The 20,278-nt window shown below is 48.1% G+C and overlaps 8 protein-coding genes across 8 annotated transcripts; 4 read left to right on the top strand and 4 right to left on the bottom strand.

Moving 5' to 3' along the window:
- Positions 1-185: 185 nt before the first annotated feature.
- BO82DRAFT_430025 (ELMO/CED-12 family protein) lies at positions 186-2,710 on the bottom strand. The gene is made up of 3 exons (XM_025640591.1): positions 2,220-2,710; positions 772-2,137; positions 186-703 (listed from the first exon to the last, which is right to left on the bottom strand). The coding sequence occupies exons 1-3, from the start codon at positions 2,481-2,483 to the stop codon at positions 237-239; spliced, it is 2,097 nt and encodes a 698-aa protein (XP_025494920.1). The 5' UTR covers positions 2,484-2,710; the 3' UTR covers positions 186-236.
- A 609-nt stretch (positions 2,711-3,319) lies between these two features.
- Positions 3,320-4,298, top strand: BO82DRAFT_10037 (uncharacterized protein). The gene is made up of 2 exons (XM_025629727.1): positions 3,320-3,485; positions 3,580-4,298. Exons 1-2 carry the CDS (start codon positions 3,400-3,402, stop codon positions 4,148-4,150), a joined length of 657 nt encoding a protein of 218 aa, XP_025494919.1. The 5' UTR covers positions 3,320-3,399; the 3' UTR covers positions 4,151-4,298.
- Positions 4,299-4,836: 538 nt separating this feature from the next.
- BO82DRAFT_430024 (ditrans,polycis-polyprenyl diphosphate synthase) lies at positions 4,837-6,359 on the bottom strand. Its single transcript, XM_025640590.1, has 2 exons — positions 5,748-6,359; positions 4,837-5,667 (listed from the first exon to the last, which is right to left on the bottom strand). Exons 1-2 carry the CDS (start codon positions 6,235-6,237, stop codon positions 5,075-5,077), a joined length of 1,083 nt encoding a protein of 360 aa, XP_025494918.1. The 5' UTR covers positions 6,238-6,359; the 3' UTR covers positions 4,837-5,074.
- A 190-nt stretch (positions 6,360-6,549) lies between these two features.
- On the top strand, positions 6,550-9,641 carry BO82DRAFT_430023 (exocyst subunit SEC10). Its single transcript, XM_025640589.1, has 2 exons — positions 6,550-8,911; positions 8,988-9,641. The coding sequence occupies exons 1-2, from the start codon at positions 6,734-6,736 to the stop codon at positions 9,495-9,497; spliced, it is 2,688 nt and encodes an 895-aa protein (XP_025494917.1). The 5' UTR covers positions 6,550-6,733; the 3' UTR covers positions 9,498-9,641.
- A 385-nt stretch (positions 9,642-10,026) lies between these two features.
- On the top strand, positions 10,027-14,923 carry BO82DRAFT_430022 (vacuolar protein sorting/targeting protein 10). The gene is made up of 2 exons (XM_025640588.1): positions 10,027-14,014; positions 14,089-14,923. Exons 1-2 carry the CDS (start codon positions 10,203-10,205, stop codon positions 14,726-14,728), a joined length of 4,452 nt encoding a protein of 1,483 aa, XP_025494916.1. The 5' UTR covers positions 10,027-10,202; the 3' UTR covers positions 14,729-14,923.
- Positions 14,924-15,459: 536 nt separating this feature from the next.
- On the bottom strand, positions 15,460-16,518 carry BO82DRAFT_276787 (cytidine deaminase; the record flags this gene model as incomplete). Its single annotated transcript, XM_025631157.1, has 5 exons — positions 15,460-15,516; positions 15,622-15,703; positions 15,833-15,918; positions 16,140-16,273; positions 16,434-16,518. The coding sequence occupies 5 exons, from the start codon at positions 16,516-16,518 to the stop codon at positions 15,460-15,462; spliced, it is 444 nt and encodes a 147-aa protein (XP_025494915.1).
- A 469-nt stretch (positions 16,519-16,987) lies between these two features.
- On the bottom strand, positions 16,988-18,607 carry amcA (putative mitochondrial ornithine carrier protein AmcA/Ort1). Its single transcript, XM_025634537.1, has 2 exons — positions 18,161-18,607; positions 16,988-18,102 (listed from the first exon to the last, which is right to left on the bottom strand). Exons 1-2 carry the CDS (start codon positions 18,269-18,271, stop codon positions 17,224-17,226), a joined length of 990 nt encoding a protein of 329 aa, XP_025494914.1. The 5' UTR covers positions 18,272-18,607; the 3' UTR covers positions 16,988-17,223.
- A 191-nt stretch (positions 18,608-18,798) lies between these two features.
- Positions 18,799-19,790, top strand: BO82DRAFT_351869 (CGR1 family protein). The gene is made up of 3 exons (XM_025634536.1): positions 18,799-18,938; positions 19,081-19,226; positions 19,290-19,790. Exons 1-3 carry the CDS (start codon positions 18,884-18,886, stop codon positions 19,428-19,430), a joined length of 342 nt encoding a protein of 113 aa, XP_025494913.1. The 5' UTR covers positions 18,799-18,883; the 3' UTR covers positions 19,431-19,790.
- Positions 19,791-20,278: the final 488 nt, after the last annotated feature.

Genomic DNA, 20,278 nt, shown 5'->3' with positions numbered 1-20,278 from the left:
TAGCCTGAGGTTTCACGTACAGTATATATAAGTCCTAGGTAACTAAAATTTAGCCATCCACTACAATATTCGGGCTGCAGGATGTACGTACTTGCGGAAGCTATTCGGTGAATAAAGTCTATGAAAGAGACGAGACCTACGAAGTTATTATGCTTGGCATTATGAATTACTAGAGAGAAGACCATGTCATGTCTTCTGAATATATGTATAGTCAATGCATATAATGAACAAAACCATCAAGAACCCCCGAAGACATCGTAATAATAATCATTGTCGAGGCCTTCACGTGAAGGGACGCCTGGTGTCTCACCGACGAGTGCTAGGTCATCGAAGCGAACGTTCAATAGACGGATTTTGAGGCCGTAGTCGCTAATTAATTCTATTAATTTGCTTGTTTCTGTCGTGATAGGCTGCTGGTTAAGTAGCATTAGTAAACCATCGAGCCACTCCGATGCTACACTGGGAGACTGTGGATGCAAGTTTAGCAGTATACACCCCCCCGGCGTAGACTTGCTGAGTTGTCGAGAATGATGGCTGGCGTCCTGTGCGCTGCCCTTCGTTCTTGCTGTATGATCAGGAGGGCCATGAATTATTATCCTCATAGAAGGATTGTTGTGGGACCGAGTCTTCACTGCTGATGGAAAGTAATCATCAGACAACTTCGAGACGTTGGATACCACGGAAGATACAATGGAAAGGTCGACTGAGCGATACGGTGAGTGTTTAATCAAGCTCAAAGCGAGGGGTAAGTGCTAGTAAGGGTATACTCACTTTTATCTGGTAGAGCGTCTACTTGAGGACTTTCTTCCTGCCGATGCTCGAAGTCACCAAAGTGCAGAAATCGCCGATTATGCGATAGCTGAATATAACGCCAGCAGGACTTTTTCGATGCCAGTTCCAAGTTCAAATCGTCTTCGTTCGGAAACCAACCGCCTCGAAGCAGAGATCTTATGCGCTGCTCTTTCACAAATTGAAGGGCCTCGTGGTATAGCTCTTCGCGCATACTTCGTAGATGTTGCCCCCAAGCATCTTCGTATGTAAGCTCCAATAGTTCCATCTGTAACTCACGCAGGCGCCCGTAGTCAAAATTGACTATGTCTTCCTCCACATCTTGCACGTCCTTAGTGCGAGGCGCCCTACCGACGATCGATTCAAGAAGCACACGAACGAGCTCCACAATTTTGTCATAATCTTCACTCTCGGCACCTGTGATTTTCCATAGACGGAAGAACGCATGCAATCCAGCGACATGTAATCGCGTCCAGTGTAACAATAGAGGCTGAAATAGACTTTCAACATTCAAGCGAGAATCTATCAGTAAGGATGATTTGACATCTTCTATCTCTGATTTGTCGACCTCAAAGTGATCGTAGAGAATACAGGTGACGGACAACGAAGCACGAGCAATTGGACAACGTTGATCTGCTGGCCTTGTCGATTGCTCCAAGATGATTTTCTGGAATTCATCTTGATTGTTTCTGACATAATCTGCCAAGTCCATGAGTCCCAGGAAGCCTGTACATTCAAATTGCATCACTGGACTTTCGGTTTCGAAGCCAAGTCGCCGCCACTTTTCTGGGTCATGGCGTTTAGATCGACGGACATCTTCCCCGGTTTCAGTGCCCTTATCACGACTCCGTTCCAAAGAACTAGCCACGTAAATCCCCTTCAACGCTCTTCTATGTTCTGGCTTCTCCAGATTTAGTGCAATGTCTCGCCATTTCCGCAAAAGAACCTTGGTAAGATATTGGAACTCGATCAGTGGATGTATGTGGTCCTGCATGGCACTTCCTTGCATCAGGGAGTATACTGCCCGTATAACTCCCAGATCTTGTAGCCTTTGAATGAATTTTGGCCATTCTAAATCCGTATCGTTTGCGACGGAGTCACGCATAAGTGAATTGATCAGTTGCAATGCATTGGCGCAAAGCGCATGGTCTCCGGAGGATAGTCTGCTGACAAGCATCTCCAGGAACTGTGGATAGATGGCAATTGCAGGTTTTAGCGCGCCAGATCCGAAGCCTCCAGTCTGCGTACTATCATCGCGTGCGTGCGGGTGTGACACTATGGACACTAGTATAGACATAGCACCCCTTAAGATATTGACAAGGGGATGTGTCACAATTAGCTCAACAACCTGAGATACAATGACCACCAGTCAGTCATTGTATAACCAAGATTCGACGATTTATTGACGAGGTATTGATTGGGCCACATACTCTTTTGACCACTTCCTGGTCTACGAAGTCCCAGCCCTTATCGACATCTAATAGTCTTGCGAAGCTTGTCAGGCTATATGCCAAGGTGTTACCAGTTGCATGTAATATCAGATAGCGTAGCCTGACCAATCCACCCTCTGCAATGAATATATCGGCGAAAGAAGGATCGCTGATGCTGCTCTGCAGCTTGAAAACTGCCATTTTGCGTACTCCATCTTCATCGCTCCCTAACCTCTCCACAAGTTCCGATATGCTATTCTCCATTGAGACTGTTTTGTGTGTTGCTTTGATCTCTGAATTAAATCAAAATCTGATTGATGCTCAAGCCAAGCAGTGTGTTTATTCAAGATGTTCGGTCGAGGAGGTGAGTTTCAAGTATTACATCCTGTCGGGGTTGGAAAGTAGAAAGAGAGATGATCAGGAGGTGGGCTGCCAAGCAACCGTATCTACTGTACTTACTTCGCACCTTGAATTAAGTTACAGCTGGGACAAGCCACCCTTGTGTATTGAATCTCTCTCCATTTGTACGGTACGGATGCGAGTTAATTCCTCATCTCAGACGTCTAGAATTGCGTAGAGCTTGTCAATCTATTTGTGCCAAGTCCAGCATCAGCATCAGGCGATTTACCTTCTCTGCCAAGCCAATGTCTGAATTTCATGTAAGTATAGTCCAGTGCAGTAGTATACTCTGCAAACTCTGTATTATTGCATATGTACAGTACTGTATGGAAGTGTACAGCGCATGACCAGGGTCAGGTTTCCGAATCCTATTACGCTCTACGGAGTACTTACAGAGTTGGGCTTGCCTAGAAATGTTAAATAGACTGTGGGTCTAGAGTAATATGTACTCATACGTAGTACATACCGTCGTACAGTAAGTGAAGTGGGTCTTCTATACCGACCGAGTCGAGGAAAATTGGTACGTACCCCTTGTGACTCTACCCTGGACAAAGCAGCCATCTAATTTACATATTCAAATTATGAAAAGCTACAGTACCAAATACTGCGTACTTTCTTAATCTCATCACCCGGTTCTAGACCTCAATACATCTGGCCACTTTGTGTTTTTCAGTGCTAACCAGCGACTTGCTTCGCATGGGTAGTGGTATTACCTAACACATACATGTTCCCTACATTGAAGCTTATGTTTCAGTCTTGATGCTATTCGAGTAAATCCAACATGCCACACGTCCAAGCTGAGCCCGGCCACTTTTCTCTCTTAACACCTAACATGAAAAAAAGGAACCGTGACGATGTCCTTGCTAGGTATGGTTCTAAAATTTGTTTAAAGGCTGGGATTCTGCCATCGCTTTTGGTACTGTGTTGAGAAGAAAGCTGACTGCAGACTTCTAGTACACAGCAAGAGAATAGCCTTGTCACCTTTTCAACAAATAAGACCTCAAACCCCTGCCAAATTGCTGGACATCTCAGAAGATAGTCATGAACAAGGTTTACGTCACCGGGCTTCCACGAAGAGACAGCGGCTTCAGAAACAACTGTCACCGACGCGATCACTAACACTTGCAACTTCGAATATCTTCTCTTCCCAACTATCCCACCGAATCCTCTCTCCGAAATCTCACCAACCGTCGACCTTCTGTTTACTCCCCTGTCATGTTTGTCATAGACGGCCCACAACAAAGGACACTCTAGGTGCCTATTCCAATTGTGAAATATGTGCGCAAAGAAGCTGTTACATTTGTCTCCGTTCATGTGATGCTGTTGACTGCAGTGGCTCGATCAATACGCTCTTAGAGCCGTCAGGCTTTATAAACGAGGATGCTCGTGGCATGGGAAGGCAGATTCGATCACGAAGAATTTGCTCATCGTGTGCAGTCGAAGGTCTGAATGAAACAGGTGCTGTAGTGACAAGGTGTCTTGATTGTGTGCTAAATACGACGCCTCGATGGCAACCTATTTCACCCGGTTAGGAGAAGATTTGGATTCATAAAGACGTCTCGTGAGAGCAGGCGCCCCGTTCGCTGTGCGACCATGCAAGCAGCAAGAGTGGGAATGCAAGCCACAAAAGAATTCATTTGACCGAAGGCGCTCGCTAAGACCCTCTGATGCTGAATGAGAGCCTATTATGACTGTCACATCCGAAAGCCTATAGGGGGAGGAGGACTGTAGCGCCCAAAGGCCTCCAGCTTCTGATAAAGACAAGATTTGTCGGAGAAAAACATTTCTTATACTCACCGAGACTGAAAGTCTATAGACATCCAAGCGATGCCTACCAACATGCAGGCAATAAGCGATCTCATCAAGATCCTGCTTCGCCCACAGACTGTCCAAATTATTCCGGTTATCAAGGATGCTTCCAGCGTCTTTGAACACATGAGCAGGCATCACCTGCAGACCACTAACAACGGCAATTCTACATCGTGAATAGTCTTGCCATATGACTTCAAGCAGGAAGAGGGCGCGATGATTACGAGCAAGAAATATAAAGAATCTCACACCCGGGATAGAACAAGAGAGAGAGAGAGAGAGCACAGGATCAGAAAGCAAGCGTCAACAATTATGTGAGCGAGGCGCAAACAATGATCATACCTAGTTCCATCAATTGAATATATCTTCCGGCCAGGGATCATGTGGCAATCTCAGTAATAATGGTCGTCATGGAGCAGCCCACCTTGCTCGAGAAATCCTACAAAGAAACCTAGAGAGTAATCCTAGTTTGAATGTGGCTGATCTTTAGTATTCCAACTTGGTCAGGTCTTGTTTATTTAGGCATTGATCCGCCAGCAAGAACTTTATCATGGGACACTGATAGTGACTTGTAAACCTGATAAGAAGATCGAGATGCTGCGCTGGTGTATACATAGACGACCCCGTAATAATCATTCTCAACGCTTTCAACGGCCGAACCTCATCTGAGCCCCAGCATAATGCCAAAGTCCCCGTAGAAAGCCGTGATATTCAACTGCTTCTTCAGAGGTATTTGTCCCGCTACTTCTACCGCCAGTGCAAAACATTTCGGTCAGTCGAATGTGCCAGGGAGGATATCCGTCTAATTTCAGAAAGGCGCCGAACACCAGTAGAAGGTCGGGCTCAGGCTTTGTGACAAACCTGAACTGGTCGGAAGCCTTGTTGCTTTCATTCGAGGTTGGCGAACTTGGTCGAGTCGGCTGAGTAGTAATCTCGCTAATTTCTGCGTCGACCAATTCTAAGGTAATATCTTCGGGTGACAACTTTCCGCTCTGGGACATTTCCGCCAAAGTTTTAGTCAGGTCAACAAACGTCTCCCTGCCATCAGTGGCGGAGAGTAGAAGCACCGTCAAGGATCCATTGTTGCGATCACCAGCGATGTCTTGTGGCAGCTGGTCAAAGACAGGATGATGGGGTGCAAATAGACGTAACCGGGGTTGTTGAATAGGAGAGCCATAGTAAGAACACATCTTGTTGGTGATAGCCTGGTGAAGTATAGGAATACAAGATTTCAGAGCCCCTGCGGATGCCGCCCATCTCATTAGCATTCAGCACTGGCATAGGCTCTGTAGATTGACGTCAAGGGCCGTGTCTACTTACCGCTTTTTTCGTAAACACTCAACACTGGAATTCCAGCACTCACGCTCCAAGCTGCAAGCTCTGCAACTTCGTCCATCAAAATAGTAAGGGCGTCATCCTCCTTGCGAAGCGACAAGATGACACTCAAATGTTCGGGTAGGCGCTTGAGGCCTTTCACATCTTTTCTGATCAATTCAGGAGTTCGATGGTGATAATATATGACTGCACATATCCGGTCCACGGTGGCGTGGTAGCTTTGAAGAAGCCGGATTATGATTCCAAAGAAGATATGAACAAAGTTGTATACAATACGGTGAATTTGCGCCTTGACAAAAGTTCGTACAGGAGCTCTTCGGTGAGCTTTGTTCTGCCGCTGCGGCGATCGTCGTTGGAGGTCAGAGGGGTCTGGTAGATATGGCCTCAAGATGTTTTCCCGGTCAGCAGCACTGAGCTTGGTCCCTCGAGAGCGTACATCGTTGCGAAAAAGCTCTCTGTCATGTTGCGAGACCATGTTTTTTCAGATGTATATGAACATGTGCGAAATGATTGCGCCGGGTGGTTAGAGGTCAAAAATGGGTAAAGCGCCCTGCCGGCTGCTAGTTAACTTAATGCTGAACCAGCCACAGATACCCGTGAGCGTCTTTTGAATGGCCATCCAGTACGGGATAATCTGGATCAACACGACTGCAGGGAAAGGCGGAATACATACGCTGTTTGTTTGCCTCGAGACACGATAATAATTAAGCGCGAGGTAGCCATTGAGATCAAATACATATATGCTAGGTATGCCCACGATGATGGTTTATGTAATCAGCTGCGGGTCAATCACTGTTACGAGGAAGCAAGCTACCTCGTCTTCTCCGTACTCCGCACGTATCCCGCCCCGTGGCTGCACTCGAGCTGCAGATACAGTTTGTCCCTGGACTGCTTTCAAGTTAATGATCGCAACTCCTCTACCAGCATCAAGCTAATTTCAATGCGGGAGGATCCCGCCGACAGACCAGAAGATGGCGGACGATGCGTCAACAAATCCCCTTCCCAATGCTGTGTCCCGTCTGGTTTTCCCTCAAGGTCCCGGCTTCACACTCGAAGACTTCTCTAGCCGTGATTTCATCGTGAAGGAGTTTATTGAATCACTTTCCGAAAATGCAGTAAACACTCGGCGACCTACAGGAGCTTCAGGAAATGGAAGCCAGCCGTTTGACCCCAAACCGCTGATTCGGACGTTTGAGCATGCGCAGCGGCGACTAGGTGATATATCAGGCGACCTTGAGATCAGAGAAAATGAACTATCTGCTGCAGTCCGCAGGGCAGAGGCACAGCACACTCAGAATCTGAACACCCTAGGACGAAAATTAAGTCAAACCATCGAATCTTTCCAGCAACTCGATACGTCGCTCAATGGCGCAGGGTTATCCGGAGGAGAGCTTTCTGAGAGCACAGGCAACATGGCTGTCGAGACAGGACGTAAGCTTGAGGAATTAGATCGTCAAAGGCGTCGGGCGCTTGACGCACATTTTCTCCTCGAATGCTGGGATGGTGTGAGCAACAGAGGGGAGTTAACCCTTTTGGAGAATTTGAGGAGGTCAGGAACAGGTGAGGCCAAGGTTCGATCGGCACAGATTGCGCGTCAGTTGCTCAGAATCAGCCAGCGACTTGACACAGAAAGTTGGAGTGAAGTAGCGGGAAGACATAACGGGTCCTACGCAAATGGAACTATGGCAGATGAGTCTGGGAGCACAAAGGGCAATAGTATTCGGCCAAACACGCGAGAAGTTATCGAGAAGTTCTCCGAGACGCTAGAGAATGACTTGCTGAAGCAATTCGATGATTTCTACAGGAAAGCTAATTTTGAAGGCATGAAGGATTGTGCAACAGTACTTCGAGATTTCAACGGTGGTGCAAGTGTGATTGCTTTGTTCGTGAACCAACATCAGTTCTTTATTGACCGCAGCCAGCTGGTGACCGAAGAAGTCGGAGGGGATCCAGAAGCCTGGGAAATGCTTGCAGATCCCGACGCTGAACCGTCAAAAGTGGAGCCCAGTCTACAGTCACTCATTGATGAGGTAAAAGTTGTGGTGCAAGAAGAGTCCGCGATCATCAAAAGGGCTTTCCCGTACTACGAACAAGTACTCGGAAAGTTTCTGCAGCGAGTTTTCCAGCAGTCGATTCAACAAAGACTCGAGATGGTCTTGGATAAGGCGAACGGTGTTTCATCACTAGCGTTTCTACGTTCTCTACAAAGTTCTCGCAGTTATCTAAGCGCCTTAGTTGATGACTTGAAAGTTCATGGATTGACCGAACATCCCGACCCTATCTCGTCACAGACAGCCCTCATTCTCGATCAGCAACTGGAGGATTTGTTTGTGCCCTATTTTGTGGGTTCGTCTTACATAGAAAGAGAGAGAAGGAATTTGGAAGAATTATATACCTCCTTACAATTCAGGTTCACCACTTTCCACGCTCGCAGGAAGAAAGCAGTGACAACGTTTATGGCATCTCTCTCAAAATCAGGCACGGAGGTTCTTGTTTCCGCAAGAGATGCATATATTGCACGCCTTGAGTCCTCCGAGCTTCCCGCAACACAGAAGATGCTCTTACTCCGATTGGCAGGTCTGAGGGAAGCCACTGATCCCAGTAAACCTACAGACATCAAGCTTACAGAAGATGACGGTCTCCCCAACATTGCTCATGCAAAGAGAATGCTCAAATGGCTTGCCGAAGCAGTTGGTAGAGGCTTAGAGCTCAGCATGACTAGCGAGACGCCCAAGGATATGCTTGCTCTTCTGAGCCTTCTTCTCTCCATGATGGGAGAAGGCTATATTGAAGTTTGTTTAGACGCTGCTCTGGATGTAGCTGCATCCCAGGAATCAGGTAGAACTGAGCCTGATTTCGGGTATATACCGGCTATCCGGAACGCTATCAGTGTCGCCAACTTGATGGTCATGTGTATTAACACATTACTTATCCCTCTTGCCGCAGGCAGTATCACAATTCGTCGAGAAATGGAGAAAAAAACGAACCTGATCACTATACGAATTGAGGAGAAGATAAATTCCATAGAGCAGAAGGTCATTGATGCGACGTTAGCCTGGGTTAACAAACTTCTTTCTGGTCAGAAGAAAAATGACTTTCGACCTAAGGAGGGGGACAATGCAACTTGGTTAGAGAGGCTACAAACACCGGTTAGTCACTGCGTTATGCCTTTCCCGCAAGCTTGTTACCTCAAGTGCTCTCAAGACGTGTACTAATTGATCCCAGACATGTGCGTCAACTTGTACCTTCTTGGCTCGTGCGCATAACGTTCTCAAGGGCTCGCTACTACCTAGTGGCTCTAATCTCCGCCAGATGCTCACAGAGATTGTTGTTGGAACAAGAATTCTTCTCCTTGAACATTTCAAGCGGTTTGTTGTGAATGGGCCTGGAGGTCTCATTGTAACCAAGGATATGACACAGTATACGGATCTGTTAAAAAGCTGGGATATTGAGGAGCGGGTAAAGGGCCCGGGGGGTGCGCTAGATGTATTACTAGAAGTCGGAAACCTTTTCGTCATTGGCTCTGAAGCATTGCAGGAGCGGATACGTGGGGGCGCGGTCAGCGCTGCTGGCGGAAATACTGGTAATGGCCATGCCACTACAAGCCCAGGACGCGGCATTGGAGGTATCACTCAAGAAGATACAGGCCTCAGTGTCCAGGAAGTCAGGGCTTATGTCTCTCGCAGGGAGGATTCTAACACCGCTGCTTTGCAAGTCGTGCTCAATAATCTCTGATATGAATAGCATCGAGACCTAAAATGATATATGGGGCGTGAGTGCTTGTATATTAGAAGAATTGTTTTCATTTTGGGACAGCCAAGATTCTATCCCATTCTGATGCCCATGGAGCGTGCAGGTTGGAATGGGATCGGTGCTACTGTGTGCGGGCGTTGCTACTACCTAGGTACACTTATACTGTGATCTATCCTATTCGTACAGTTACATCTTCTGGGTGCTAGGTTACCCTTTCAAGCACCTGATCTTATGGCCTGACATATAATACCTTACCTCTCGCCAGTCTGACTTATTGCATTGAACGTTAGTGTTAAGATTTCCTAGGTAAGATGTATGACAGCTCCACTCATTTGAAAGCGCTTCGAAGGTGAGTACTGTTACGTATTAAGTAGCAGTGGAGCTTATCTGCTACCGCTTCTGCATGAGGTCATTAGTGCCTCGATAAGCGATACGGGCCGACACGTGATCAAGGAGCTCGTCTTGGGCCACGCAGCGACAGCTATGCCGATTCTATTTCCGTCTGTCTATCCTTCGGTTTCTTCTATCTACTGGACCTGGTACGCCCATTCGACAGAATCTGACCAAGTAGTCGATATTATCTCTGACTCTCGTTCTTCGTGCAATTCACTCTGTTTGGCGCAGCATTTCTGGGGATATTCCGCCCTTGTTTGCTGTCTCATCGCAAATGTTATAAAGGTCGTGGCGATGGCGTCTCGATGGCTCCTGCTAGTGGGCTACCTGACGCTGGCTCTCATCCTGCGGCCCAGCATCGCAAAATCACCCGGAGAACCCAAAATCACTACGACGAAATTTGACCATGCTCCGGTGTCCCTTTTCTACTTCGAGGACACGGATAACGTCCTCATGAGCTTGGAGAACGGTGATGTCTTCCAGTCATTCGATGGTGGTGAACAATGGGAGTCGGTTGTTGGAAAGGGCGAAGGCATGAAACAGCGGGTGGTTTGGGTTCAACAACATCCTTTCGACAAGAACAGAGCTTATGCCTTGGGCAACGATGGGCGTCATTTCAAGACAAAGGATCAAGGAAAGACCTGGAATGCTTTCACAATTGACGAATTTCCAGCGTTGCAGCACGCACCTCTTGTATTCCATGGTTGGGATTCGAGCAAAGTTATTTTCCAAAGCGAGGAATGCGTTGGGTCTTTCTGCATCGTGAGATCATACTATACGACGAATGACTTTGAAACGACTAAGCTATTGCGCGAGAGCGCTGCCGGATGCTCGTGGGCCGTTGGCCATCCAGATTTTGCAGATAATGTCCCATCTTTCGATCAACTTGTCGACCGAACGCTATGCGTTGCCCCAGGCTTGAAGGTGCCCTTTGGTCATGCCAACCGTCTGGTGTACTCCGACGATTACTTCAGCAGTAGTGCTGATGGCATAGAAGTGAAACTACACGCAGATCGGCCAATCTCTGGAGTCATCAGTACCGCTGCTGTCAAGAAGTTTGTCGTTGCTGCGGTTAAGTCCAAGGGAACCGACGAGCTTGCTTTGTACGTGACCACCGATACAATTACTTGGAGTCGGGCAGAGTTTGGCGGTCACAGATTAGAACAAGATGCCTACACCATGCTGGAAAGCACTAACTACAGCCTGCAGGTGGATGTTCTAACCAGCCCTTTCAGTGGCATGGGCGTGCTGTTTACCTCAAATTCAGACGGTACATTCTTTACTCGCAATATCGAGCACACCAATCGCAATGAAGCCGGAATTGTGGACTTCGAGAAAGTCGCTGGAATTCAGGGCATTGTATTGGTTAACACGGTCAAGAATCCTGAAAAGGTTGAATCCGGCTCCGAAAAGAAGATTATTAGCCAAATAAGCTTTGATGATGGAAGAACCTTCCAACCACTCAAAGTGGGCGACAAACATTTGCATCTACACTCGGTGACTACTTTTGCGAACATTGGCAGGGTATTCTCGAGTCCGGCACCAGGAGTAGTCATGGGTGTCGGCAACACAGGCGACAGCCTCAAGAAATACAATGATGGCGACCTGTTTGTTTCAGATGATGCAGGAGTAACTTGGCGGCATGCTCTTGACGGGCCTTATAAATACGAATTCGGTGACCAAGGTGCTGTGATAGTGGCGGTTAGTGATGCTGGGAAGGCGAAAAAGGTCAGGTTCTCTCTCGATCATGGCAAGGAGTGGGAATCAGTCGATCTAGAACACACGATTTACCCCACCATGGTCACAACGACTCCCGACTCTACCAGCCTAAAGTTTGTTCTTGTTGGGCAGGAGAATGGTGATGGCGACTATATCGTGTTTTCGATTGATTTTAAGGGCCTTCACGAACGGAAATGTGGTCAGGATGACTTCGAAAAGTGGCCGGCCAGATTGACTGAGAAAGGTGAACCTGATTGTTTGATGGGCCACAAACAATATTATCGGCGCAGGAAGGCCAACGCAAATTGTTTTGTGGACGAGGAATTCAAAGACCCTCAACCGATCCTAGAACCATGCAAATGTACGACCGAAGACTACGAGTGTGAACAGCGCAGCGAAGATGGGCAAAGCTGTAGGCCTGCTGAAATCCCAAGACCTCCAGATGGAAAATGCAAAAACCCCACCGATAAGTATTTTGGTCCATCAGGTTGGAGGCTCATTCCGGGAAACTCCTGCATCCGAGAAGGCGGCAAGAACATGGATGATCAGATTGAGTGGTCATGTGGGGACGTGGGAAGTTCGCCTGATAGCAATGGTAAGATCAGCCATACGAAACAGTTCTTCGATGCGAAGCAATTCAGCGCATATTATTACTTGGAGCGCCAGTCCAGCAACTCAGGGACTGACGAAACTGTCATCATGTTGACAAGTGCACACGACCTCTATCTCTCGCATGACCACGGTAAAACGTGGCAGCAGTCATTGCAAGGGAAGAAAATCACCAGAGTTGCACCTCATCCATATAGCAGCGACACAGCCTTTCTCTTGACTGACGGGAAGGAGGCATTCTGGACGGTTGATCGTGCTCAGACATTCAAACACTTCGAGGCGCCGATTCCGCCTACTCATGACCGTGTCCCAACAATCTCCTTTCACCCACAGTATAAAGACTGGCTTATATGGACCGGTGCTGTAGATTGTGAGTCTGGCGACTGCCATTCCAATGCCCATATCAGCCAGAATCGTGGCGAAAACTGGAAACTTCTTCTCCGCTACGTTCAGAAATGCGAGTTCGAGAGTCGAGAGACGCGTCCCGACAGCAACAACTTGATTTTCTGTGAGCAGTTCGAAAGTGAAAATCGAAACAACCGATTGCAACTCTTATCTAGCGAAAATGAGTTTGCTGATCGACGTGTTCATTTCGACGATGTTATCAACTATGCTACAATGTCCGAGTACATTGTGGTAGCATCTCGAAACCCGGAAAAGCCGGAATCGCTGACTGCGAGCAGCAGCGTTGATGGCCGGACCTTTGCAGAAGCACACTTTCCTCCAAACCTTCATGTTCCTATCCAGACAGCCTATACTGTCCTCGAAAGCTCTACTCATGCTGTTTTCTTGCATGTGACTGTGAACAATGCCGAAGGAGCCGAGTACGGCTCCATCATAAAAAGTAATAGTAACGGGACCTCTTACGTGCTCAGCCTAGGCGCAGTGAGTCGGGACCATCGCGGCTATGTTGATTTCGAGAAAATCCAGGGACTTGAAGGTGTTGCTATTGCGAATGTTGTCAGCAATGTGGACAGGCTTTCTTCCGGCGAATCGAAGAAGCTGAGAACCATGATCACTCACAATGACGGGGGCCGGTGGATGTTACTCCCCCCACCCAAAGATGCCGATGGCCAAAAATTTGGTTGTGCCGTGGAAGAAGGCAAAGGAATTCCGGATTGCTCGCTCCACCTCCATGGCTACACAGAGCGCAGGGATGAAAGAGACACGTATTCGTCCGGCTCAGCAATTGGCCTGATGATCGGTATAGGTAATGTGGGCGATCATTTGGCTAGCGATGGCGAGCCAGATACATTCGTCACACGCGATGCTGGCTTCACTTGGAAGTTTCTGAAGCAAGGCCGATATCTTTGGGAATTTGGTGACTCCGGTTCTGTTATCGTCATTGTGCGCGAGTCAATACCGACTAAGGTGCTTTACTACAGTACGGACGAAGGTGACACTTGGGAAGAGTACCAGTTTTCGGATGTTCCAATGCAGATCGAAGACATCTCGACTGTCCCCTCTGATACTTCCAAAAACTTCCTTCTTTGGGGTAAAGATGCGGAGTCGGAGAATCGAGATAAACTCGCGACTGTCAATATTGACTTCACTAAACTCCGGGCCGCCTCATGCAACTTGGACGAAGATAGTGGAGCCAGCGACGATTACTACATTTGGGAGCCAAGTCACCCTTTTGAGGACAATAACTGCCTGTTTGGTCATGTTGAACAATATCATCGCAAGAAACCTACTGCTCAATGTTGGAATGATTGGCGTGAGCCCCACATTCACAGCATAGGGAGGAACTGCAGCTGTACCAAATCCGACTTTGAATGGTAAGACTTACCAATTACCTTGCTTGAATCAATGGGAGCTCGGAAGCAACCAATCGATCGCTAACACCGAATAGTGATTATAACTACGAACCTTTGAGTGATGGTAGCTGCGGGCTCGTCAAGGGATTGTCTCCACCGGATGCGATGGCTGTATGTAAGGTGGATCCCGATCGTGTTGAATACTGGGAGCCTACAGGATACCGGCGCCTACCCCAAACGACTTGCCAAGGGGGATTGGAATTAGACCATCTGGTCTCAAAGCCCTGCCCAAACAAAACGGATGAATATCAACGTAGACACGGCATCGGCGGAGTTGGACTGTTCTTTGCCATTGTGATACCCATCGCTGTGGCCGGTGCCGTTGGATACTATGTCTATACCAGATGGGACGGCAAATTCGGTCAGATTCGCCTTGGAGAGAATGTTAGCACCTCTTCTGGTTTGCTGTCGCGAGACTCGCTGCTCATGACCATTCCCGTCACTATGATCGCGGGCGCGGTGGCTGTTGCTAAAGCCTTGCCGCTTTTAGCTACCAGCTCATGGCGAAGTGCAAGCGGTTTCTTGCGTCTCAGGCGCAGTGGAGGGTATACACGACCCTACTCGTCTCGGGGTGCTTTTGCAGCCCGGCGAGGCGATTACACTAACGTTGTCGATGATGAGGATGAGCTTCTTGGGGTGGAAGAAGCCGACATTGACGAGGAAGATGAGCTCTAGTGGCAGGGCTCATCTGCGCTCTCTTCGACAAACTTGGTGGCCTTTTTATGGTTTCATGTTACAATACGAATATGTAGGAAGGGGCCCTGGTCGCCTTCCTTCCGTACTTGTCACTCATGCTAGGTCGACTTGACTATCTTTGCTCATCTTTAAAATAGTCTTTGAACGATAGAATCCCATTTGGGCAATAGCCCGAATCCTTTTTTAAAAGGTTTTTGTATGGTGTCATTAATCCATTGATCGTAAGTGCTGTTTATGAAGGTCATAGCCTCTAACATACTTTGTGTACCACTAACCTGACGTTGCTATGTTTTGTGGATCTTTCTGGGACATGTCATGCTAGAAGTGTAAGGTATTAACCAGGTTGATGTATGCCAGTCGAGGTGATACATCAGAAAATGTTTCCAAGGAGATGAGGTCTTTACGACTATGAGGCAAGAATGCCACTGTGGTCCTGGATCCCAGTACACTAGCCACTAGCCCGACGTCTAACAAGGCGCGCTACTCGACTTACAAACAAAGCCCTGAATTGACAGGGCCGTTCTGCTCAGCAATCATATATGGCCACTTTGCGAGTTTTAAAAATAACATTACCCTGGAATTGAAGCCAATCTAGGGAGGAGAAGTGCATCTTATGAACCTAGTGAGACTGCCAGGTCTGCATTTATGGGAGACGCGTTCCATACTATCGCGTCGGAGCCGGAAATGAGAGGGACCTTAAACGCAGGGGCCTAAGATTGTTTCGTGGCTCCAGGCAAATCGTCCGGGCCGAATGAGTCCGGCAGAAGCTGCAAATCAGAAATATGTCAGTACACCTTTTCTCAAGGATATATTGGAAAAAAAAGCGTGGTGACTGATTAGATGGACAACAATGTAACACTACGTGTAATTACCTCTCCAATAGTTTTCATAGTAAAGTTTCCTTGCCCATCATACATAAAGATGGGCAATGATGAGGTGCAAAATTCACGTATGCTATTGTCCGCTTGTTAGCCATCGCTTTAGTGAAACAGTGCGGTAAGTACAGGTACCAAGCAAGAAAGTCATGTCGTTCATGTGTGTAGAAACTGAAAAGAAAAAACTTTAAGCACAGAATTAACTTACAACTGTCTGCACATGCCGCAAGGTGATGCTGCTGGCTCAATGTCTGTTGCAACAGCAATGGCTTTGAAGCCTCGATGCCCAGCTACCTGCAGATCAGTCCAATACGTCAGCCATGCCTTCAAATTGGACAGGAAGTCTCAAAGCGTCGTGCCGCCTAAAAGCCACACGGCAAAACGAGGACAAAAATGAGCTGGCCAGCCTGAGTAAATAGCCGAGAAAATAGTGATTTGTAGAACGAGCCCTACGCTGGCAGCGGCCTGCAGCAACTTGCAGCAAGGAAATTGAAGCATAGAAGAAGGTAACTCACAACCGCAGTCCCCAATGCAACCCTTTCTGCACAGGTCCCAACAGGATAGGCAGCGTTTTCTACGTTGGCACCGTGAAAATACTCGCCTGTTTGCGTCAAAACACAGGCTCCAACCCGGAACTTTGAATAAGGGCCTATCAGAGCTTTTTAGTAATCAAACGGATGGCTTGAGAGGTCATACATATCCCAAGGTAACGAGGTGCATGAACATCAGAAATCTTAGAACGAGCATTCAATGTTGCGTGCTAAAAGAAGGTTGAGGGGTTTAGGAAACAGCACATATCTGGGACTTACAGTACGCAACGTCCTTGGCAGAAATAGCTTTGGTGGAGAGAGTCTCCAGCTCTTGGGCCGAAAGATGGTCAGCAGACGATGCCATATTTAAATCCATGTTCGGATGGATTGTCGGATGTATGTTGGGCAACGATTCAGCAAGAGAGTAATCGTTCAGGTTCTGGTGGTAAACAAGACAGAGATGAGGCGAGCAGAGATAACCAACTTAACGCTGAATGTGGGAGAGGACCGAGGGTCACACGTCATGCTCTTTTTCTAGTCTTGCAGCCCCTCTCCGAAAATTTGCGCTATCGCGGATCAACCAATAACCCATTGAGAACCATAACAGCAACCTTTCCCAGCTCATCGACCAATCTACTAAATGTAATGTATAATCAGGGTCTGGTAAAGACACATCTATCATCATGAAATTCTACTTTCGGCAGCCCAGAGAGAGCAAGTCTTGATACCAAGAAATAATGGATCTAACAGACTTTCCTTCTTCTTCTTCTTCTTCTTCTTCTTCTTCTTCTTCCTCCTCCTCTATCAATGCTAGATTGAGTTTTCTTTTACGGAAAAAAAAGGGGGGGGGGGGATTCGAAGAGAACGAAACAAGGGAAGATAAGAGTGAAGAAAGCAAAGAGAAGAAAGGAATCAAAAATAACTTAAAAAAAAGAAGAGGTCTAGATCTAGAACATGAACAGAGGTATCATACAACAATGCCAGAAAAGCTCAAGAAATCGCAAGAGTAACTCGAAAGAGAAATGGTAGAATGGTAGGAGGACAAGGAGATTATAGAGTGACGACACGCTCAGCCAAAATGGCTTCGTAAGCCTTCATATATCGTAAAGATAAAGGCTGAGCTGGGAGCAGACCGGGCGCAAGTGATACCGCAGCCTCGATATAATCCCTTCACTCCCTGTTGTGTCCACAAGGCTCGGGCAACCCCCCAGAATGTTTGTCTTTCACCGTTGTGCGCCAAGCGTGTGATGTCCTCGGTTTGCATGCGTGACTTGATCGTATCAGCAGGATAGAACAGGAAATTGTAACTGACACCAGCTGCTGCACCGGCAAGCATCTGCTGAGGTATGGGGACGCGATCGGACTCAAGTGCGGCATCATCAGCCTGCTGAGAGGCTGCGCGGGATGAGCGGAAGAGCGCCATAACTCCTTCGTAGCTACCGAACCAAGCGGCGCCACCGCCGGTTTCGCGAATAAATGTCCCTAATTGTCCACGCCAGAAACCCATAATACCCTCGCGGCGGAACACAGATACAATGAGAGCCAGAGGCCCCGGCGCTTTGGCGCTGGGACCTGCCAGAGGTACTTGCATCTTGCATTTGATCAGCTCCACCGGGGTAAGTGCAAGCGAGGTTATTGACCCAGACGCAGCACCGCAGAGAACCAACGCTGGGAAGGGTAGCGCATCTGCCGGGGCGTAAAACGTGGCGCGAAGTATATCCTGGACGAGGCGGTAGCTGAAGAACAAGCAGCTGTTTTCTACAGCCGCCCCGACCATAGGGGCGCTGATCCCGCGGTAGAGCCCACGCACACCATCGGCTTGGAACGACTGGCGGAAGCAATCCAGGGGACCGGTGTATTTTAGAGGAAGATGATCCGGCTGGGACTGGAGTCGTACTTTGACGGTATCAAAAGGGTATTCGATTACCTTCCCTACCATTCCCGCAGTCTGACGGAGCGTCAGTGGTTTCCAGTTCAGCACTGAGCGATACAGCGAGGCGACTCACAGATCCGAACAGAATATCTTTGAAAGCTTGGAAGCCCTGGTTGGGCGGGAGTGAAGGGAGTTCCATCGACATCTCATTCTTTAGTGCTATCGCATTCTCTGCAGCCGCCATAAGGGAAGAGATAGGCAAGAATTGGACAGGAGATGAGGTAGGGTAGGCAGCAAGAACAGAACAGGAAGTTAGGCTATTAAGAGAACATGGTAGGTATCGAAAGTGGTTCGGTCAAGAGGGCCAAGCGAGTATTTAAAGAGGACCTGATCCAAAGAGGGGCGGTGTGTCAGGGAGGGGTGGTGCCAGTAAGATGCCCGAACCATGCGCGATAAATTCAGGACAGAGCGAGCATCGCTTGAAAAGCTGGAAGCAGATGAGCCCAAAGGCCGAGAGGTCACATATAGTGGGGGGCCAAAGAGGAAGACGGTTGGTTGCGATGTTTCAACTAACTTGCCGGCCAAGTGATTCTTAGGAAACGAGGTGGGACAAATCCCTCATTCTCGGAGCCACAAGTGCCAGACGCGGGTTCGGATGCTCACTTCCACCGAGATCCGGTTATCTGATCGGTCTAAGATAACTTTTTCCTCAAAATCAGACAACCGGAAGAATAAGAGGGAGAGGCAGCGGAGAACTGCTAATAATACATATCACTCTTCTTCCCCATCCTCAGCATTCACCTCGCTTTGGTGGCAGCTTTAATTCCCATTCCCACCATCCTCACCTGGTCTGACCATGTCGTCCTCCTCGGCTTCAGTCCCTCCGTCCGTGAAGGGCATGCGGAAGAATGGTATTAATTTGGTTTCCCCACTTTTTACCTGTTTTTCCTCTTTTTTTTCTTTTTTTCTCCCCCCCTCTTACATTTTGTTTCTCCCCCTCCCACTCCCTGAAAACTGACTGGAGCTAATGAGTTTTACTTCTCGGACCCGCAGGAAAAAACTGGCACGACTCCAAGAAGCCCTTCCGCCCTACGGCGGGTATGACCTCCTATGCGAAGCGCCTGGAAACCCGCAAACACCAAGAAGCCGTCAAAGAACACGAAAGGGAACTTAAGGAAGAGAAGGAGGCTGAGCGGAAGGTAGGGTAGACTTGCAACTCATTCTACCCCTAGGCAGCGTAGGTGGACTGACAACACAACCAGGCCCATATCCAGCGAATTAAGGATCGCAGAGCCGCCAAGGAAGAGAAAGAACGCTATGAAAAGATGGCCGAGAAGATGCATCGTAAACGTGTTGAGCGCTTGAAGCGCCGTGAAAAGCGCAACAAACTGTTGAATTCTTGATGCTGCCTAGAGCTTGATCGACCCCTGGACAGGTCAGTGTATGCTGTCGCGGTTGAACTGTTTCCTGCTGCTTGTTTGCTGCACTGGATGCATGGCAGTTACCGACCAGCTTTTTGAAAATTGCCTTTTCTTCCTATTCATTCACGCAGAAAACGCCTTCCCCCTATTTGCGCTGAGCCTTCGGAAAGATAATGTGGCGACAGGCGGCCTCTTTTCACACATCCTTCGATTTTCTGTCGGGACAAAAATGGATCATGGCGACCATGGAGTTGGGGGTTCTGGATACTGGATTTATAATTATATTCATACGGAAGCAAGAAACATCTTCACATAGAATCGTCCAAGACTTCATGCTATACCAAGGTAGTTGTAAAGTCACATAGGCTCGGAGACGGAGTCGGGCGTTTCAAGACATGCCGATCGTGCTGTATGTACTGTACCAGTAAGGAGTACGTAGTCTTTAAGAATCCAGGGGAGGGTATCGAACGGTCAGCGCTTGGCGCCTGATGTCGAGTCCGCCATCTCAATCAAATGACTTTGACCAGCAGCAGAGCCGATGGGCATTGAAACAGTTTATTCTTCTCCCTTGGTGCATCAAACTATCAGCTCTACGGACCAAAGGGACTTGCTGAGTCCGAATGGAGGCCTCCATGAGCTTGTCCTTGCCTGACATGGTATCTTCTACGACTCCCGAGCGCTCCGTCCCTCATCCATCGACCACCCATGGTTTTGGCGTGGTTGTCACCCAGAGACCGCCTAGTGCTTCACTGGACAAGCAGCTGGCCAGCACAAGCGATGATCAGGCCCTTGGCATCACCGACAGCCATGGTCATGAAGATAATCTGCAA

This window comes from Aspergillus uvarum (genome assembly GCF_003184745.1).
Source record: "Aspergillus uvarum CBS 121591 unplaced genomic scaffold BO82scaffold_10, whole genome shotgun sequence".
Taxonomy (NCBI): domain Eukaryota; kingdom Fungi; phylum Ascomycota; class Eurotiomycetes; order Eurotiales; family Aspergillaceae; genus Aspergillus; species Aspergillus uvarum.
This window is presented reverse-complemented; position numbering and strand designations above follow the sequence as displayed.